The following is a 20,113-nucleotide window of genomic DNA, read 5'->3' as shown; positions in this document are numbered from 1 at the left end:
AATGATCCAAAGACTGCACTGTGATAAGCATAATTCCAGGCCACCTCCAGCTTTTGGAAAGTAGAGAGTTCTGTCCCTAGATCCTGCATGGGACTCCAGCTTTGTGTTATTAGGTTAGCATGAGGGGTAGGAAACAACTATTCTATTCTTCATAGCAGATAGGAGGCTCGAGAGAGGAAGAGTCTGGGGTAATCTGCCCCTCCCCTCAGCCTCAATTTCAGTCCTCTGCTCCAGAGTAAGCTTAATGTGCTAATTGCATTCCCAAGCATGAAACTGACATTACTTGACAGTTTTACGGCTCCCATAGGGATTTGAACTGCAGCAACAAAGGCACTAGAGCCATATGAATGCTCAGGAAAACACTGCAGCTATTTAAGTTTGGAAGGTTCTTTGTCACCATAAGAACTAGAACTTCTTAAAATGAAATCTTAAATTCTGAAAAAATAAGTGGTTTACAGTCATGCTTGCCAAGAAGATCTTCCCACTCACCACTGGAGTTTTCAAGCCCTCTCATGTTCCACTCAAATGATTACTTATTTCACCTCACACCCAAGGATCTTCAACTATTGACTTACATTGGTGAGGACATTCAACTGGCCAATTACATTTGATATCTGAGATTTTGAAGAGTTTTTAACAAAATTATGTTATATTGTAAAATCAGAAAACTTGGCTTACACCAAATACTAAAGTAAAAGTGACAGAAAAGTAACCTATTTACTATCACTGAATAAATGTTGATCTAGAGAGAAAAAAAAAGAAAAAGAAAAAAGATTTATACTCCACCTGTAATTTTTTGGCAGTAAGTCTTCTAGAAATCATTCCCTTGTCATCACTTTGCTTTTTGTGCTCATTGATTACTCCAATAATCCTTTTTTCCAAGTTACTGTTAATCACTACCTGTGGAGACAGATACTAGTCATTATAAACTAAATAAAATCTTACAAAATATAAACTAAGATACACTACAACATCAGAAACAGACAAGAAAAAAAGAGATAGGAAGGCAAGAGACTCCTTACCCACAAAACCCTTTATTTTTCCAATTCTCGCCTACTTTAGGAAACCTCTTATGTGTATTGTTGGGCAAGATACTAGCAGAAGATTGAATATTCTCTCTCTCTCTTTTTTTTTTTTTTTTAAGTTATGATGCTCTCTTGCCTAAATTGTGGAGAAAGCTTTCTCTGTTAAAGAGGGGGCCTATTTTGCTTTTAGGGAAATGCAACACAAAGACAAAGAACTAGGACTTAAAAAAACAACAACAAAAACTGTCAGCTATCTGAGCATATAGTAGCTCTTAGAGAGGTTTAAGCAAGAGAAAGATACAGATCTGCTTGAGCACCACTGAAACCTTTAAGTAAGACCTGGGCCTCCATCTTAAATTTAAAGTTTTGGTTTTAGTTTAAACCAAAAAACACACATTCAGCTCCAAAACAGCGGGCAGTCAGCAACTGAATATTGCAGATAACTACTTTGTGACTACTGAGCATTGGCCTGCTAAACCCAGGGTTGTGAGTTCAATCCTTGAGGGGGCCACTTGGGGATCTGAGGCAAAATCAGTACTTGGTCCTGCTAGTGAAGGCAGGGGGCTGGACTCGATGACCTTTCAAGGTCCCTTCCAGTTCTAGGAGATAGGATATCTCCATTACTTTGTGACTGGCTCTGTGAAATAAGCAAATGGACTTGGTTCAGTTCCTGCTTTGCACCCTTGCTATCAGTCGCTGCAGACTCAAAGAATTGAAAGGATGTAGAAAAAAACCTATACTCTCACTCCACAAAAATAGCAGAGGCAGTTTCAGCTAACAAGAACATGGCTTTTGTAAAGGAATAATGCCCTGTACCAACCAGATTGCTCAAGTCATATTATATTAATTTTGTATTGAGACAAGTTGTAACATGATCTTTGACATATGACAATACTAATTTGAAAAAAAACCCAGTCAAAACAAGTGATTTGATCAGGCCACAATATTTGGATATTTTCAACATCCTTTGTCGTTTATAGACTATCGACCAAATCCTGCTTGCCCTTAATCCCCATGTCAATCTTATTGAAGCTGCTTATGTAAAAGGATTAGATCTTGCATAGGTAACAAAATCCTGTCACGGACACAAAGTTTATATCAATAAGAGACTAAAATCCTATAAAAAACCCACCACCAAAAGAAACTGGTTTTGCACAGCTCTTTGGCATGCAATATATTTTTACAATACACCAAAGTTAATTTCAGAGATCAAATATTTTAAAGTTCACAGAATTATATTTCAAATCAGATAAAGTTTCCTCATGATGAAAATACTAATATGTCTTGACTGTTTTCTTGAAGCTGCTCCACCTGTCACATAAAACTCAACAGAAAGGATGTCTGCATATTTCTAGAGTCCAGTATGCTTTCATGTGCTACAGACTAAATAACAAGGTATGAGGAAGAATGGGGGAGGGATAGCTCAGTGGTTTGAGCATTGGCCTGCTAAACCCAGGGTTCAGAGCTCAATTCTTGAAGGGGCCATTTAGGGATCTGGGGCAAAAAAATCTGTCTGGGGATTGGTCCTGCTTTGAGCAGGGGGTTAGACTAGATGACCTCCTGAGGTCCCTTCCAACCGTGGTATAAAAAAAAAAAGACGCTGTTTTTTCTTGAAAGACATACTCACTTTAAGGATAGATTTATCCAGATTTGCAGCAGCACTAGAATCAGGTGTGGAACCAAAACTGTAGGTTTTTGGACCTGCAAATTCCAAAGAAATATTACTTAAATGAGCAAAGCAGATAGGCATATAATTTAAATGATCTAAAGCAGAACACGTGGCCTACCTATATTGTAAGAGAAGGTATATAACATTTTTCGATAAATAGATGGACATATCCAACCTTAAGTAACTACTTTATTTCAGTAGTTGCGTGCGAATTAATACATTTTTCAGGTAGAGGATTTACTGCAACTGAAATTTTTAAGCATCTTGTGGCATATGGTTTGATTGGGATTCCATAGTGTTTGGTAGATACATATTAACTCTGGCAAAATTTTCTGTATTATAATCTTCTAGATTATACTTTCTGTACGCCTCCCTATTCCAGAGTTGACTTTACATATAGACAGGGCCCTACCAAATTCATGGCTATGAAAAACTCATCACGGACTGTGAAATCTCTTCTCCCCCCGTGAATCCGGTCTTGTGTGTGTTTTACCCTATACTATACAGATTTCAGAGGGGAGACCAGCGTTTCTCAAATTGGGGGTCCTGACCCAAAAGGGAATTGCAGGGGAGTTCACAAGGTTATTTTAGGGGGGTTGCAGTACTGCCACCCTTACTTCTGCATTGCCTTCAGAGCTGGGTGGCTAGAGAGCGGTAGCTGTTGGCCAAGCGCCCAGCTGTGAAGGCAGCCCCTTGCCAGCAGCAGCACAGGAGTGGCAATACCATACCAAGCCACCCCTACTTATGAGTTGCTGCCTTCAGACCTGGGCAGCCGGACAGTGGCAAGCAGCAGTGCAGAAGTAAGGGTCGCAATACCATGCCATCCATACTTCTGCAGTGCTGCTGGTGGCAGCTCTACCTTCAGAGCTGGGCTCCTGGCCAGCAGTTGCTGCTCTCCAGCTGCCCAGCTCTGAAGGCAATGCTGCCGCCAGCAGCAGAACAGAAGTAAGGGTAGCAATACCGCAACCCAGACCCCCTCCCCCCCCAACTCCTTTTTGGGTCAGGACCTCTACAATTACAACACAGTAAAATTTTAGATTTAAATAGCTGAAATCATAAAATTTATGATTTTTAAAATCCTATGACCGTGAAATTGACCAAAACGGACCGTGAATTTGGTAGGGCCCTACATATAGACTACGCAAACTGAGACATCTTACTCAGATCTGTTCCTATTCCATTACAAATGCAAAAACCAGCAGTCTACCAAACTATCAGGATCATCATTCCAATGCTCTTTCTAAACCTATTGAGCAGAGAGTCCATGTTTAAGATATACATGCTTGTTAACCACAGCCATCTATGGAATTAGCCCTAGTTCCATTGGAGTCGGCTTCTGTAACATTCCACGTTGAACAATAAAGGGAGGCTCCTGTGTGTAGGTTACAAAACTTTCACAAGTAGTGGAACTTGACTGGAACTCACTTCCTGAAGAGCTAAGAACAACCTCAGAGCTAACCATATACAGAACTAAATGTCCAATTGGTCCGTTTAGTGTTAAATCATATTCTTCATATGTATAAAGACATACAATACTCCTATTCACAGAAAGCTCTTAAAAAAATTAACCTCCCAGTGGTTAGGAAAAACACAAGATATTGTTTATATTTTAACTGGAAGGTGCTCAGATATTACAGCAATAGAAGCCCTATAACTATCCAGCTCGTTAGATCTGCAGATTTTACTGAATAAAAGTAAGTTTTTACTGCTTTTTATTCCTATGAGCCCTGGAAAGCCAGCACAGTTGGTGGTAAGTGAGCTGGATACTATTCCTTCTTATGTGTTATCAGAAATGTTTACTTCAGTACCAAATTCTGCCCACAGAGACACTTGTGTAATGCTGCAGAAGACAAAGGGGCGGCAGAGGTATCACTGAGGGTGATGCTGACTGCAGAACGCCCATTACTAGTAATCACAGTGTTGGCAATTCATATGGTTATGGGAGGCTCTTGCCCTTCCTAAAGCTCCAACTCCTTTGATTAAAACTCAATCTCAACTTTCATTTTAACAACAGCGTTGAGCCCTCATGGTTGTGGGTGGAAATCTAAACCGTAAAGGCAACCCCCATCTTCAAAGTTTATTATTTATTTAAAGCATCCTGATTTTTCAGTCAATCACCTGCTCCGTGTGGGTCCAGCTCATGATTCTGGAACCCTTAAGTTGGGGCTGCCAGTGCTGCAACGAGGCATACAAAAAGCGGGCTCCAAGGCCAGCTCTAAGTGCCCAGGGAGGTCCCAGCAGCAGCCCTGACTAAACCCGTCCTACCGCGTGTCCCGACTGCACCTCTGTGCCCTTGGCCGGAGGGTGACCGCGCCCGGCTCCGTGGCTGAAGGGAGGTTTAGCGCTGGGGAAAGTGCGGGGCGGGCAGCGCCCGAAGGGTCAGACCAGTCCCCGGTGCTGCAGCTGGGGACCCGCGCCAGAGCCTGCCCCTAAGCGCAGCGGCCTGTGGGGCAGGGAACGGCGCGCCGAGGGAGCAGGCGAGCGGCGCCGGCCGCGTGTGTCAGGGAGATAGATGGGCAAAGAGGGACCCCCGCCGGCGCTACCTTGCTTGACGCGGGGCTCCTTGGATACCAGGGCCGGCCTCACGGCGGGTCTCTTGCCCGCAGCCTCTCCGGCGGCTCCGGACTCGGCAGCCGCTTTAGCCCTGGCAACAGCCGTGGCCGCGGACACAGCGGCGTGAACGGCCCCGGCCCCCGCGCCGCCCCCCTTGTGCTTCTTGTTCTTGCCGCCCATAGCGCCCGCAGCAGGGGCGCCGCCTCCGAGTCCGCACGGCAACGCAGCCGGCCGGCCCCGCAGTCACAGCGCCGGACTTTTTACATCCGGGTACCACAGAGCCTCACACAGCGCGGGGAGCAATGTTCTGATTGGCCAGCGCCGCGCGCTTGCTGAAACTCTAGGGTCCTTGCAGCCACTTCCGGCCAAAGGTCACGTTAGGATGCTGATGGCGCCGCGCTGTATTGTGGGAATGCTTGCGCCTGGGAGCGCGCTGTATTGTGGGAGAACATCTCTTCTATCTCCACCCGTGGGCTGGGCGCCTACGGGATTTCCTGCCCGGTGCAGCCCGGCTCGTGCCGCGTGCCTTCCCCTTCCGGCGCAGTGCAGGGTCGGCGGAGGAGCAGGTCCGTGGTGCGCGCGGGGCGCTGTGGGACAGGCTGCAGCGATGGCGGACGCCTTTGGAGACGATCTGTTCAGCGTGTTCGAGGACGATTCCGCCGCCTCTGGGGCCAAGAAGGGCAAAGCGGCCGCGGCCGAGGCTGCCAGCAAGGCCGGGTGAGAGGCTAGTCGGCGCTGCCGAGGCTCTGCCCTCGGTATAAGCCTCCTCCTCTCCCCGTCCAACGCCGGCTCGCACGCGTGGGGACCGGGGTTGCGCTCGTCACCACGGCGGGGCCCGAAGAGAGAGTCCGGCTCCCGGGACGCAGCGCTGCTTTCCCCACAGCGGGGGGGCTGCCCCCTTCCCCCAGGCGGTACTGGGAGTGTTGGCCACAGGCAGAGGCGGCCCCTTGCCGCTGTGGGGTTAGTGGGGATTTACATCTGTGTTGGATTTTGGCCCCAGTACGCTTAGTGCGGTACATACACACGGTCTCTCCCCCAGACAGCTTGTGATCTCCGCCTGGAGCGTGAGGCTGAGGTGGGTTTGGCATTTTCCAGAATCCATTGGGGAGATTTTTTATGCTTTGTAAACAGCATTTTCTACAAACACGGGTTCCCAAGCTCTACTCCACCGTAGATAGCAGAGCCATTTCCCCCCTTTAGAGGTATTTTAAAGGCAAATCTGAAATCTGTTTGTTTGCATTACAGGAAACGCTCAGATGGCAAATCTCCGGCTGGCTCTACGAACATCTCAGGGAAAACCAAAAGAGAGGCAGAGGTTGATAGCACAGATTATGCTATTTTTGGAAAGAAATCCAAGATAGAGGATGTTTCAGAAGATATTAAGTAAGACTTAGTTTGTTATCTGGTATAGGCAGAGTGTTTGCTGTTATGGTTGTCTGAATTATATCACAAGTTGAGGCTCTAGAGTCAGGATTATTTAAATGAATGAGAAAGCTTGGGGAAGTTATTAAAGAGATATGTATGACTACTAGTCAAACTTCTCTCAGGGAAGAGTAGTTACAACATTGGTGATCTTAAAGTAAAGTTAAAATAAAATAAAGAGATGTAAAGGTGGTGACTACAACAAACAAAAATGGCTGGTGAGGTTTGAATGGCTACTAATAAGTGTTGCCATTGGAATTTGGGCAATGGGTTATTGGTTGAAGCTGCCTTAAAAGTGATGAATGTATGGCTTGTGTTTTATAGAAAGGGATGGGGAAATGAGAGATGCACAAGGAGGCAGCTGCTGGTCAGCTTACTGAAACAAACCATTGTTTTTGAATGATGGACAGTGGAAAATGGCGTACAGAGAAAAGAGCTGTGGGAGTATATAGAGACAAGATAATGGATGGGGGTATGGTCATGAAGAGTGCTGAAGATCTGTGATCTTGTTGTGGCTCTAGAAGTGGATAGAGGTCTTTTAAGACCGAATTTTCTTTGTGTTTGCTAGGGGTAAAATTAGTCAAAGCATTCTGAAAAGATTAGGATTTCTAAGTGTGATGGATTCTCGCCCACAGTGATCAAACCACTATGCATAGTGCTGGCCTCAGAAACTTAGAGAAGGGTTTTGTTTTGTGGGGATGCATACTAATTTTACTAATGCATTTTATATATAATAACATGAGGGGTGATTCCTGCAGCCTGTTGCTTCAGTGGAAGAACCACCTAGCCACTTGTGCTATGGTCTATATACATTTTAATTTTTTTCCAGTGGACTAAGTCAATGGAGGGTTTTGCATGCATTTTGGGGAATTTTTTAACTTTTATTCTTTGCAAAAATTAATTAAATGCTGCAGTATCACAGGGAGATAAGAAGTCCTGCATTTTATAGATGGGAAACTAAGGCAGAAAGCCTGTGATTTGACTAAGGGCAAAAAGTCCATGTTGGAGCTGGGAGAATATAGGAGTTCTCTGTTCTTAGTCTTGTGCCTTTTCTGTTAGGCTACATCACCTGTCACATTGTTGAGGTGTCCCCTCTTTGTTGTCATAAGTGGGACTGGTTCCGTAGCAAAGGAGCTTGCCAGCTTCAGTTCAGGCTGCTGCATGAGAGGCAGTTTAATTTCTGAGGTACAGGCACTTTCAGAAATCAAGAGGGGAGTCTTGTGAAGGGGGATCTGAAAACAATAGTATACACACCATACCTATACTTTACTTTGATCAGTTTTGAAGACAGTTTGAATAAAGAGGCTTTCAGCATATGCTGACTGCTGTGAAGGTGGTGTTGATAGAATAAGGCAATTTTTATGATTTATATAATTCATTTTAAAAATTGTGTTGCAAATCCAAAAAGGGTGGTTAAAGTATATTTGTTAGCAATTTTGATACCCCGTAATAGTTTTGGTATTAGTTCCCTCTGTCGTAATGTCATCTTTTTAAATGTTTAATTTATTGATGTAGGAATGAGATGTAGAAATATGACCTCAGTATAGTTTGATAGTACTAGTTAACGTTTCTTTATTTAGTCTGGCAGACCTGATGCCGAAAGTAAAGGTGCAAGCTGTTGAGACTGTTGAAGGTTGTACACATGAGGTGAGCACCGTAAGAGCATTTATTTTATGGTGTGTAGAATTTTGTTTTATATGAATGTCTTGTCTTTCACCTTTTTGAGTTACAACTTTCCAGTGAAGCTCTTTAATCTTTTTGCTATAATCATTACTATCTTAATATTCTGTTTGGTGTTTTTGTACTCTCTACATTTCTACACTGCCTTTCATCTTTGAATCTCAAAGCATTTTATGTTAACGCTTACTGAATACTCATAATGTTTTTGGTTCTCTGTAAAAGATAGAAAAAATGTCCTTGTAAAGGGCTTAAATTCTAAATTAGGCTGTATATGATATCTGATATCACCAATTAAGCTTCTCAACATCCATTTCAGTGATATAGAGCTTACTCAACCCACTTCTGCTGTTAAACTTGTAAGAAAGCAGCTGACCATAGAAACTCTTAAGTCTCTACAGCCCATTATATATATGGTAGGCTACCATTCGTTTCCTGTGTCTGGAAAGTGCCTATCGGATTATAGTAGCTGTAATGATAACTGAACCTATCAATGAAATGCAGCCACATTTGTGGTGTAGTGCAGCTCTTCAACAGTGCATGATAATACTACAGAATAGTACAGGAAATGAAAAGAACTCGTCAAATCATTGTAGACCTAAATAAGGCTTTTATAGAAAACAGTGTTGTGCTAGTGCATGATAGGCAGAAAGTGGAAAAAACTAGTCTGTTTTCCCTGTTTGTTTAGCTTGAGTGTCATTAACACTGAACAAAGTTAATTAGATTTATGAAAAATCTTTATTAATAAAGATTATTCGTATTGCTGGTGACTTTTAAAAAATGTATAATTGTTCTTTACATTAATGTCCCTTTAATAATCTAGTTCTAATTAAAATGGGTGTAAAATGGATGGAATAGATTTACCTGATCTGGTATTTAGCCAAGACATCATGTTTAAAACCCTCTCTGGAGTTATGAAAATAGTTGTGTGTTTGTAAATATGACTACTGTGTAGTGTTGCGAATGTAAACTACTACCAGAATTCTGCACCACTACACAATGCAGAATTTGCACAGAATTAATGTTCCCCTCAGAATTTTATTTTTTCACACACAATTTGTGATTTACACTAAAATGCTTCCTTTTTCCAGTTTGCATGTTTCAAATGCAAAATATTAGTTATGTATACACCCCTAATGTCATTGCATGCACATCAGCACGCCTGCTGTGTGAGTAGCGAGGCTTGATGTATAAACCTTATAGTGTACTATTAAGTTAAGTTGGTCATCACATGTTTATGAAGCAGTCGATAAAATGTCAGGACAGTCTGGACAAAGTACTTCCCAAAGTAGCCAGCTGGGTCCCGATGAAGTTACCAAAGGGTGAAGGGATATTTGTTTTTTTGCACAACGTGAACAGCCTTCATACCATGCATCAAAAACAGCTACACCATCTTCTTGTGCTCAAGAATTCTCTGCAAGTGGAATGTGGTTGGGGACAAATTATTTTGCACATCCTGCAAATGTTCTCAGTCATGACCAATGGTCTGTGATTGTGAATCATTTTGCATAAAACCCCCGCAAACCGAAGGAAGATGCAGCTCAAGAGGACGGCGAAAACAAAGGTCAGAACACCATTACAACACACTGAAAAATGAAACAAAGGTGGAGAAAGAACGTGTAGGTGAGTGAAAATGTTAAATACAGAAATATCAGTAGCTTAAAAGAACTATAACATTGGGGTCTCTTCACTTGCTTTGAGGTCTTGAATAGACAGCTCTGTTTTTAAGCTTTTTTTTTTAAGTGATGACTATGGTCAATTTTCTGTTAATAATAATAATACACTCTATTATAACTTTTGCACTTTAACATGGTTTACCGTTGATTGTAATTTAATAATGCATTTTTGTTATTGAGTGAGAGTCTCCTTGGATAGAGGCATAAGCCAAATTACTAAATGTATTTATTTTATTTATTTATTTATTTATTTAGAGAGCCCTCTATTTAGATATCAGAGAAGTGGCTCCATGCATCTGGAGAAGTGGGGTTTTTTACCCACGAAAGCTTATGCCCAAATAAATCTGTTAGTCTTTAAGGTGCCACCGGACTCCTCGTTGTTTCTAGCTAGATAGATCACCTGATCTTTTACTATACTATAAATCTTAATTAAAATCTAAAAATTCAGAACTAAAAATAATATAAATGTATTAATCTAATATTAAAGATGTTACATGGATAGTAAACATTTGTGCTCACTCAAGACTTATCTAACTTCTACTTTCAGATTTGTAAAGCATGGGTGAAGACACTAGCAGGTGCCAACATCGCCTTGTCAAAGAATGAATACCACTTGTGAGAGAATTTCTTGACAACTGGGTCTGGAATGATGGTGTGAATCCTGATAGGACACAACTGATGAGACATATTTACCTGACGTGTACCTCGAAGAGATGCAGAGGTCTGCGCATGAAATCTTTTAACGTGGGGAAACTGGTGCGCAGGCAGTGACCGCATGAGACTTGACAGGAGGAAAACCGTGACCCAGGGGCAATGAGATCCACGACAACCAAGGGCCTCCCTCCTGCTGCCACCTTCACAACCGCAGAATACTAAAAGGTCCTCTATAAATGCCTGATCCACTGTTGAGGTCTTGTGAAGTTTGGACCACGGTTAGTCAGGAGCCTCGTCTCAGACCTGCTCGCCAAGGGGGACCCTACCAGGAGTATGAAAGCGCCGGACAATGTAGCTTTGAGGGTCTTTAGCCCATGCAAGCCTCTCCACCACGACAAGGTTGCGGTCCATCCCACCAATGAACCCCCTTGGCAGACATCATGCTCGCATCGAGGGATAGCTGAAGAAGACCTCGAAGAAAAGTAAAACTTAAAACTGAAGCTTAAAGACAAGAAAATCGCTCTTACCTTTGAATTTTGTGATGATGAGGCGAGATCACTTCTGAACTTACTGTTTGCACCATTAAAACCTGATTGCAGTGGGCATCTTAACTCCTTTTTTGTGGATACAGTGTTTTGAGATGCTGTTAATCACTCAACTGTTTCACAGGCTGAGGTCAAAGCAGTAAATGAGTACCATATTGATTATGAAAACATTCTAGTAATTGATACTGACAACACTAGTTACATGAAAAAGGCATTTTATTCTGTTTACGTTGTTTCCAAATTCTGTGCATATCACCTGTTTGGCACACATTATTAACTTAATTGGTGAATCATTTAGAAAGCCTTTTAGCTGTTTGATACATTTGTAAGGTGCTTCAGAAACACATTCTGTAATTCTGGTAGTAGGAAAGAGAAGTAGTATCGTTTCATGATCCAGAAACTACAGGAGGAGTCTCCAGATGCCACAGCATACATGCCTCCTAGACCAGGTGGAACACGCTGGAACAGCTGGTTCCATGTTGTTCAGTTTCACTCTAAGAGCTGTCAGTTCTACAAAGAGTTCTTTAATGAAGAGAGCAACAACAGCTCCCCAGTTTTGGTGCAAACTATTCAGAAAATGTTGAACGATCCAACTAAGTATCATTGTTGAAAGTACAGATCTCTTTATTAGCAAAGAAATGTGAACAAATTCTCCGTTTACGTCTGGCATTTGAGAGCAGGAAGCCTTGCACCGTTAAAGCATTTGATCTTCTGGAAGAACTACAGATATATTTCATTACACACACACACCTCCCTTCAGAAGGCACCTCAGAGTTCTTCAGATATTTAGGGAGGCAGAAAACTTATCTCCTGTTGAAAGACTTGCCTGTCTAGCAAAAAGAACAAGGAGTACTTGTGGCACCTTCTAACATGTATTTGAGCATAAGTTTCATGGGCTAAAACCCACTTCATCGGATGCATGCAGGGGAAAATACAGTAGGAAGATATAGATATATATATACACACACATACATATGAGGACATGAAAAAATTGGTGTTGCCATACTAACTATAAAGAGAGTAATCAGTTAAGGTGGGCTATTATCAGCAGGAGGAAAAAAACTTTTGTAGTGATAATCAGGATGGCCCATTTCAAACAGTTGACAAGAAGGTGTGAGTAACAGTAGGGGGAAAAAAATTAGCATGGGGAAATAGGTTTTACTTTGTGTAATGACCCATCCACTCCCAGTCTTTATTCAAGCCTAATTTAATGGTGTCCAGTTTGCAAATTTAATTCCAATTCTGCAGTTTCTCATTTGAGTCTCTTTTTGAAGTTTTTTTGTTGGAGTATTGCTACTTTTAGGTCTGTAATTGAGTAACCGGAGAGGTTGACGTGTTCTCCGACTGTTTTTTGAACGTTATAATTCTTGACATCTGATTTGTGTCCATTTATTCTTTTGCGTGGAGACTGTCCGGTTTGGCCAATGTACATGGCAGAGGGGCATTGCTGGCACATGATGGCATATATCACATTGGTAGATGTGCAGGTGAACGAGCCCCTGATGGTGTGGCTGATGTGATTAGGTCCTACGATGGTGTCCCTTGAATAGATATGTGGACAGAGTTGGCAACTGGCTTTGTTGCAAGGATAGGTTTCTGGGTTAGTGTTGTGTGGTGTATGGTTGCTGGTGAGTATTTGCTTCAGGTTGTGGAGCTGTCTGTAAGCGAGGACTGGCCTGTCTCCCAAGATCTCTGAGAGTGACAGATCGTCCTTTGAAGTGGGTTTTAGCCCACGAAAGCTTATGCTCAAATAAATTTGTTAGTCTCTAAGGTGCCACAATACTTCTCATTCTTTTTGCTGATACAAACTACTCCGGCTACCACTCTGAAACTTGCCTGTCTAGATCTCTTTAAAGAGGCATTCTGTGAAGCTTCTGAAAAGTTTGATAAATATTTGTCATTTGGACAATCAGGTCTGAATTTCTGAAGGCTTGTAAGTTATTTGATCCTCATTCTGTTTATATTGTGCAAGAACACTGTGAGTATTTTCAAGCAATACCTGGTTTTTCTGAGGTAACTGAACATGAGCTAAAATTGTACAGTGAAAAAATTGTGCCTGAAGCTATTAGAAGTCAAGCGTTTTTTGTAGACCTCCAGGTGTTTTGGCTTTTAGTGAAAGAAAATTCCAAATATCACCAATCTGGCCTTGAATTGTGTAAATGCTGTCTCAAACTCTGCAGATGCAGAGATAATTTTTTCACTGTACAATTTGATCCTTTCTACCAGAAGGAAATCACTAAGTGAGAAAAATTTAAAGGCTTTGTTTTCTGTACTATAATTTAAATGAAAATACTGGATTGTACTGAAACGCTTGACAATGATTAGCAAAAATGTATGACTTACATGTGTGAAAATGCTGAGCAATTTAAAATGACATTCTACTTTATTTTGCTGTTTGGTCTTCTGTAATGTATTTTAAATGAAAATCCAGGATTATAACTGAAATTCAGGGTATTGGTTACCAAGTACTTGTAACGTAACTTTCATGTGTTTAGGAAATACTGAATAGTTATTGGGGCTTTTTTCTGTATTGTAGTTTAAATGAGCTATTACTCAAAGACAGGACATTTGTTAACTTTGGAGAGTGTAAAAGGATCTGAGCAGTAAATAGGCTGTTTAGTATATACTGTGACGTTGAAGGGTTTCTCTAATTTTTTGTTTCAATAATGGACAGATGTAGAATTTCAATGCATGGCTCATGGAGCTTTTTATTTCCCTCTTACGGCACTCTAAGCCTCTGTTGACCTGTGCCATGCCAAAACAATAAACCCTTGCTACCTGAGCTAACAGTGCCCCCACACTCCGATCCCCTAGTGTAACCACTACTCACAGCTGTCTCTCTAGGCCAGGGGTTGGCAACCTGCGGCACGCGTGCCAAAGGCAGCACGCAAGCTGATTTTTAGTGGCACACTGCACCAACCGGGGTCCTGGCCGCCAGCCCCGCTCAGCCTGCTGCCTGCCAGGATGGACGGAACCCCAGGCTGGCAGCGGGCTGAGCAAGGCTGGCAGCTGGGACTCCGGCTGGCAGGAGCCGGCAGACGGAACCCCAGACAGGCAGCAGGCTGAGGGGCTCAGCCTACCGCCAGTTTGGGGTTCCGTCTGCTGCCCCCACTGCTGGTCTGGGGTTCCGTCCGCCAGCACCTGTAAATGTAAAATGTATTACTGGCATGCAAAACCTTAAATTACAGTAAATAAATGAAGACTTGGCACACCACTTGTCAAAGGTTGCTGACCCCTGCTCTAGCCCAATAACTCAGCTTACACACAGGCTGGAACCGTAGGCCTCTCGATGGGTGCAGCAGGCTCACTCACACTGTACAGTAGCACTTCATCCTGAGCACCACTCTGTGCGCGTCTGATTCTAGTGGCGCCACCCTTCCTCTTTTAGTCCCTGTCAGCCTGAACCCTCCCAGCTATCGCTGCCCCCTGCCTCCCCAACACTCCTGCCTGCACCTGGCACAGGGGCACACCTACTACTTCTGGAGACAAAAGGGTGTTGGTTGGTGAACCATGCACACAACCTAACCCACACAAAAAAATGTGCATGTACGCACTTTCCCTGACATACACATGCTACCTGGGGTCTCCCTTCCCCATGCTAACTACCTCCAATCCTACAATTAAACTACCGCTAACTCACCAATCCCCTCCCGCTACAGTGGTGTGACCCAAAAACTTTACAATACACATAGAAGCTTGAACTTGGACAAGACATGACAGACGCTAGCACCCTCTTAGGTCAGGTCGTTACAATACTTTTGTATAATGACTTTGTTTAAATGAAATATTTAATTTCATTGGAAAAGAAGATAACTGTCAACAAAGATACATCAAGTTCTGTATTAATATGCCTAGTAAGGAATCTATTTATCAAAAAATGTTTCCTGAATCTTTTTTTATTTTGTCTGTATTGTTACCGACATACTTGCTGACAGGTATTTTGAAATACATTGCCAAAATAATTGAAATGTTGTGATTATATTGTGTTATTTTGACTGATAATATGCATAATTTTGAAGAATTTTAAAATGTGTGCAGAATTTTTAATTTTTTGATGCAGAATTTCCCTAGGAGTAGTAAAACAGTAGCTTACAGTCATATATTGCAATGTTCCTTATCTTGAATTGCTAACAATCTAAGACAAGACAAAACAGTAGATGGTACACCAGGAAAAGGAGGGAATGGAACGTATTAGTGATAGCTTGAAAAAATGGGTTTGAAGAAAAAAAGGGAACATTTGACAAAACATAAGAAGCAGTGTTATAAAAGTTGAAAAGTCAAAAGTAAATTCCTGTGTTTTGTTTGTCTCCTGAGTCCTGACCCACTTTGTTTAGCTTGATAATACTGATTGAATAGTAGTTTGAGCCAGAGTGGCTGCATTGTAATTAAGAATCACCTTGAACACAAAGCATTCTAAAACTTGGTGTTTTTTTTCTGTTTTTGTTTGTATTGTCAGGTTGCACTTCCTGCAAATGAAGACTTCATAGCCCTCAAGCCAAGAACTGGAAAAGCTGCAAAGGTGTGTTCTAGATTTAAAAGAAAAAACAAAATACAGATGTATAGCCTGTAGGCTATAAATAGATAGATGGGGATAAATGGGCCCTATCAGCAGCAGTGACGTAAAAGGAAACCTTTAAAAACTGGTCTCTGCACTGAATGAGTAGATGAATGTTTGTCTTTAGTGTAATTTTTTGTTAGAGCTAGATGGAGAGATTGTTCTGGTTTGGTTTCCACCACCCATTTGACAGCATCATTCAGTGGCTCCAGTGGTATAAACTGTGGGTTTGTTCTTCTTTTATTTTGGTAATAAACTCCATACAAAATCTAAACATATAAAGGCCTAGATCTGCCATTTTACATCAGTTACGGATTAGGCTGAGACTCTCAAACTTAACTCTCAAAGTAAGTTAATTCAAAATCTAAATAAAAACCTATTATAAAATACTATTTTCAAGTGGAATGAGATGGTAACTAGTCACAAAATTTCACTCGAGGCTGGAAATTTAAGCTATAAAGTGTGTTTCTTTTAAATGCATTTTTTTTTCTTTTTAGGAATATCCATTCATTCTTGATGCTTTTCAAAGAGAAGCCATTCTTTGTGTGGATAACAATCAGTCTGTTTTAGTGTCAGCTCATACGTCAGCTGGCAAAACTGTCTGTGCAGAGTAAGTAATTTTGTGATAGATTTTTGTAAGAGTGAATAGTGTGGTGTTTCTCCTGATCATTCTGCTGAACTATATGTCAGACTCAAGAGGAAAACATTTAAAGGTTCTGTAAAATCAGTCACACTTTCTAAAGTAGTCTGTTGCCAGTAGTACAGTGTGACTTAATGACTTACAAATATTTTGACCGCTTCAGGTGTGTTAAAATTTAAAACAAAAGTTATTTTCTTCATTGTGCTTAGCAAGTGAGAGTGGTGGAAGATTTCTCCACTTTTAGACTGTTTTGTTTTTGTTTTTTTGGAAACAGTCTGCTTCTGTTGATGTTTTTTTATGTAGGATGAAAGGAAAACACTTGTTGCAACACAGATATTTAGATAAGAACATAAGAACAGCCATACTGGGTCAGACCAATGGTCCATCTAGCCCAATATCCTATCCTGTCTTCCCACAGTGGTCAATGCAGGTGCTTCAGAGGGAACAGAACTGGCAATCATTGAGTGATCCATCCCATGTTGCCCACTCCCAGCTTCTGGCAGTCAGAGGCTAAGGACAACTGGACCATGGAGTTGCATACCTGACCATCTTGGCTAATAGCCATAGATGAACCTATCCTCCATGAATTTATCTAATTCTTTTTTGACCCCTGTTAAAGTTTTGGCCTACATAACATTCCCTGGCAACAAGTCCCACAGGTTGACTGATTTTAGAAAATCACCATGCTATGTTTTCTGTCTCTAGGCTGTAATTCGTAGTCAAATCATTGATTTTTGTTTTTTTGTTGAGAGGTAATGGTTTGACTTCATTGTAGGCTGATGTCTATTATTTAACCATAGAATGTGGATATTGGCATGGGAAGCAGTTTTATACATTTTCCCCTATGCTTTCGTTTGGCAATAAGAGGCCTCTACCCCAGTGTTTCTCAAACTTTTGTACTGGTGACCCCTTTCACATAGCAAGTCTTTGAGTGCGACCCCCACTTATGAATTTAAAACACTTTTTTATATATTTAGCACCATTATAAATGTTGGAGGCAAAGTGGGGTTTGGCAAAGTGGAGGTTGACAGCTCGCGACCCCCCATGTAATAAACTCGCGTTGAGGGGTCCCAACCCTCAGTTTGAGAACCCCTGCTCTACCCTTAACTGGAGAGAGCACCTCTTGAGATAAAACGGTAGCTCAGTCTTTGTTCGCATTTAACGCTTTCTCTCAAATTTTTTTCTATAATTATCTTCTGTAAGGATTTCAGGTCACTGTGACACTATGCCCCATATTCTTCATAGAAATATTGTTATGATATGAATATGGCATAACTAATGTGTTTTGTGCAAGATAAGTCATGTGAGAGATCATTGGAAAGGTTATGATTTGCTGAATGTGATTGTCCTATTTGTATGCATGTATCATTTTTGTACCTACAGTTAGGAATATTGATTATGTATCAATTACAAAAATGTTTGCACGTGGGGAACACTCATCAGACAAAATGCAATCAGTCTGGCTGGTTAGCTGGGGACAAGTCAGTGAACCATTAGGGAGGACAATAGGTCTTTGAAGGTGCTAATCTCCCATCTTCCTGGGATGCTTCAAATGGCCTTTGACTCATGGCTGCTTTGACACTGTGATCATGTCACCTGGTACTGAACTTCATCTTGGGCTACTAGTATTTTTCCACTAATAGGGGGTGGGGTTCAAACTGCGAAACCAAGGAATCCTGCCATATTTAAATCCTATTTAAGGCAGGGAAATAAGTTAATCAGGGATCCTTCTTCACTAAATCTCTGCCCGGGATGACTGCTGAAAACATCTACTGGCTGACCCCAGGCAAGTACACATGAGCCACAAGACCCCCAAAATGGTGAGTAGCCACAGGAGCAGGATAAATCAGTGTTCCCAGACCCTACTGTACACTAGGCACATGGCTCTTGGGGAGAGCCAGCACTGTGGGGGGGGGCCTGATAATCATTCCTGTCCCCACATTTTCCACAGGCTGTGTTCATTATGGAAGATATCTTGCTGCCGAGGGTGAGCAGGGAATCAAGGGAGGGTCTTCTCCAAGATTGCGGCTTCTGCCCTGGCCCTTATGCGGCTTGCCTCTGTGCAGCAATAGTCTGTTCCCCGCCACCCCCAGTGATGGCAGAGTGGTACGTGAAAGTTACCGTTAATGGGCAAGAAACAAAGCAGCTCTGCCAAAGAACCTGCGGCAGCGGATTGCCCAGTATCTCCACGAGAGTTTCCTGGGTGAGGCAGATTCCCGTGAAGTGAGGGAGTCAATCAACAGCCTGTTCCGCCGCTCAGACGAGGCATGTGGTGGTACGCGCATCATACAGGCACAATCCTGTTTTCTGCAACCCTCCTGCCCCCAACATCTCGCTTCAGCAATTCCCAAAATCAGATCCACTTACCAGGGGTCTCCTCTCCTGTTTGTGCTTCGCTATGATCCGACAGCTGTGATTGGCTAGTCTCCTCCGGGGTAGAAAAGGGCTCCAGGCTGCATGCGTCTCTGACCTCCAAGTCATCCTCTGCCCCTGGGTCTCCCTCCACGTCCTTGTCCAAGATTTCCTCCTCCTGGCTTGGTCCACTCTCGACTGGCAGGCGAACCACTGAAGTATCCACAGTGGCCTTCACAGTGGAGGTGGGGTCACCACCGAGTATCATGTCCAGCTCTTTCTAGAACCGGAAGCTCGTGGGTGCAGCACCAGAGCGGTGGTTTGCCTCCCGCCTGCCTTGCGGTAGGCGTTCCATAGCTTCTTCACTTTGACCCTGCACTGCAATGTGTCCAGGTCATGGCCCCTTTCTGTCATGCATCATGAAATCTGTCCGTAGGTATCATAATTCCTAAGGCTGGAGCGCAGCTAGGCCTGGACAGCCTCCTCTCCCCAAATGCTGATGTGGTCCAGCAGCTCGGCATTGCTCCAAGCGGGGGATTGCCTGGTACATGGAGCAGGCATGGCCACCTGGAAAGATGCGCTGAGACCACTGCACGCATCAGCGAGCAAACAGGAAGGGGACTTTCAAAATTCCAAAGGAATTTACGTGGTGGGGATGACTGTTGGTCACATGAGGGCAGGGCAATAGAGTTGAAACCGATGACCAGAGAGGCAAGAACAGGAATTGTGGGACACCTCCCAGAGGCCAATTGCAGTGCTGTAATCGACCAGGGTGTCTATACTGGCACCGCAGTGCTGTAGCCCCGGCACAGAAAGTTGTGTGTCTCTTGGGGTGGTGTTTTTTTAAACAACGTTGCAACTGTGCAGTTTCAGCACACTAAGTGGCTTGACAATGTGTACACCTCGGGCGTTACAACACAGAACTCTGCTTTACTGCACAGAAACTTGCCAGTGTAAACAAGGCCTAAGAAACAAAGACAAAAGGGGTGGAGAAGAGCTGAGGCCAGGCTGGAAAAGGTGTCTGGCCTGTGAAAGAAGTGCCTAAAACAACATTTAGGGTGAATTACTACTTGTAACCAATGTTCCCTCTAATTTTTTCCAGACATGTGTGGAATAAATTTTATGTGCACCAAGGAATGTGCGCCACACCAGTAGAAACATAAAACCTAGATATAATATATATATTTTTAAAAAGTTACCATAGGGATAATTACTTCAGCCAGGACAGGTTAGGCATTTTAGAACTCCCTACTCAGAGAATTAAATTTAAGTGTAAGAGAAATAAAAATTACGAAATGCATAGACCAGTCAAAACACTAAAGTAACAAAGTTTGAAAGAATAAAA

The 20,113-nt window shown here is 42.6% G+C and overlaps 2 protein-coding genes across 2 annotated transcripts in view; one reads left to right on the top strand and one right to left on the bottom strand.

Moving 5' to 3' along the window:
- DHX29 (DExH-box helicase 29) overlaps window positions 1-5,590 on the bottom strand; it is a 35,240-nt gene extending 29,650 nt beyond the window's left edge. Inside the window, exons 1-3 of the mRNA XM_054032446.1 lie at window positions 5,238-5,590; window positions 2,653-2,726; window positions 787-900 (exon numbers count right to left, since the gene is read on the bottom strand). Coding sequence (XP_053888421.1) covers window positions 787-900; window positions 2,653-2,726; window positions 5,238-5,427 — 378 coding nt within the window. The 5' untranslated portion in view covers window positions 5,428-5,590. The remainder of the gene's footprint in view (window positions 1-786; window positions 901-2,652; window positions 2,727-5,237) is intronic.
- A 127-nt stretch (window positions 5,591-5,717) lies between these two features.
- The window catches only part of MTREX (Mtr4 exosome RNA helicase), an 83,442-nt gene continuing 69,046 nt past the window's right edge, over window positions 5,718-20,113 (top strand). The window contains exons 1-5 of the mRNA XM_054032447.1: window positions 5,718-5,964; window positions 6,493-6,630; window positions 8,250-8,316; window positions 15,678-15,740; window positions 16,274-16,386. Coding sequence (XP_053888422.1) covers window positions 5,855-5,964; window positions 6,493-6,630; window positions 8,250-8,316; window positions 15,678-15,740; window positions 16,274-16,386 — 491 coding nt within the window. The 5' untranslated portion in view covers window positions 5,718-5,854. The remainder of the gene's footprint in view (window positions 5,965-6,492; window positions 6,631-8,249; window positions 8,317-15,677; window positions 15,741-16,273; window positions 16,387-20,113) is intronic.

This window comes from Malaclemys terrapin, chromosome 6, assembly GCF_027887155.1.
Source record: "Malaclemys terrapin pileata isolate rMalTer1 chromosome 6, rMalTer1.hap1, whole genome shotgun sequence".
In the NCBI taxonomy this organism is placed as follows: domain Eukaryota; kingdom Metazoa; phylum Chordata; order Testudines; family Emydidae; genus Malaclemys; species Malaclemys terrapin.
This window is presented reverse-complemented; position numbering and strand designations above follow the sequence as displayed.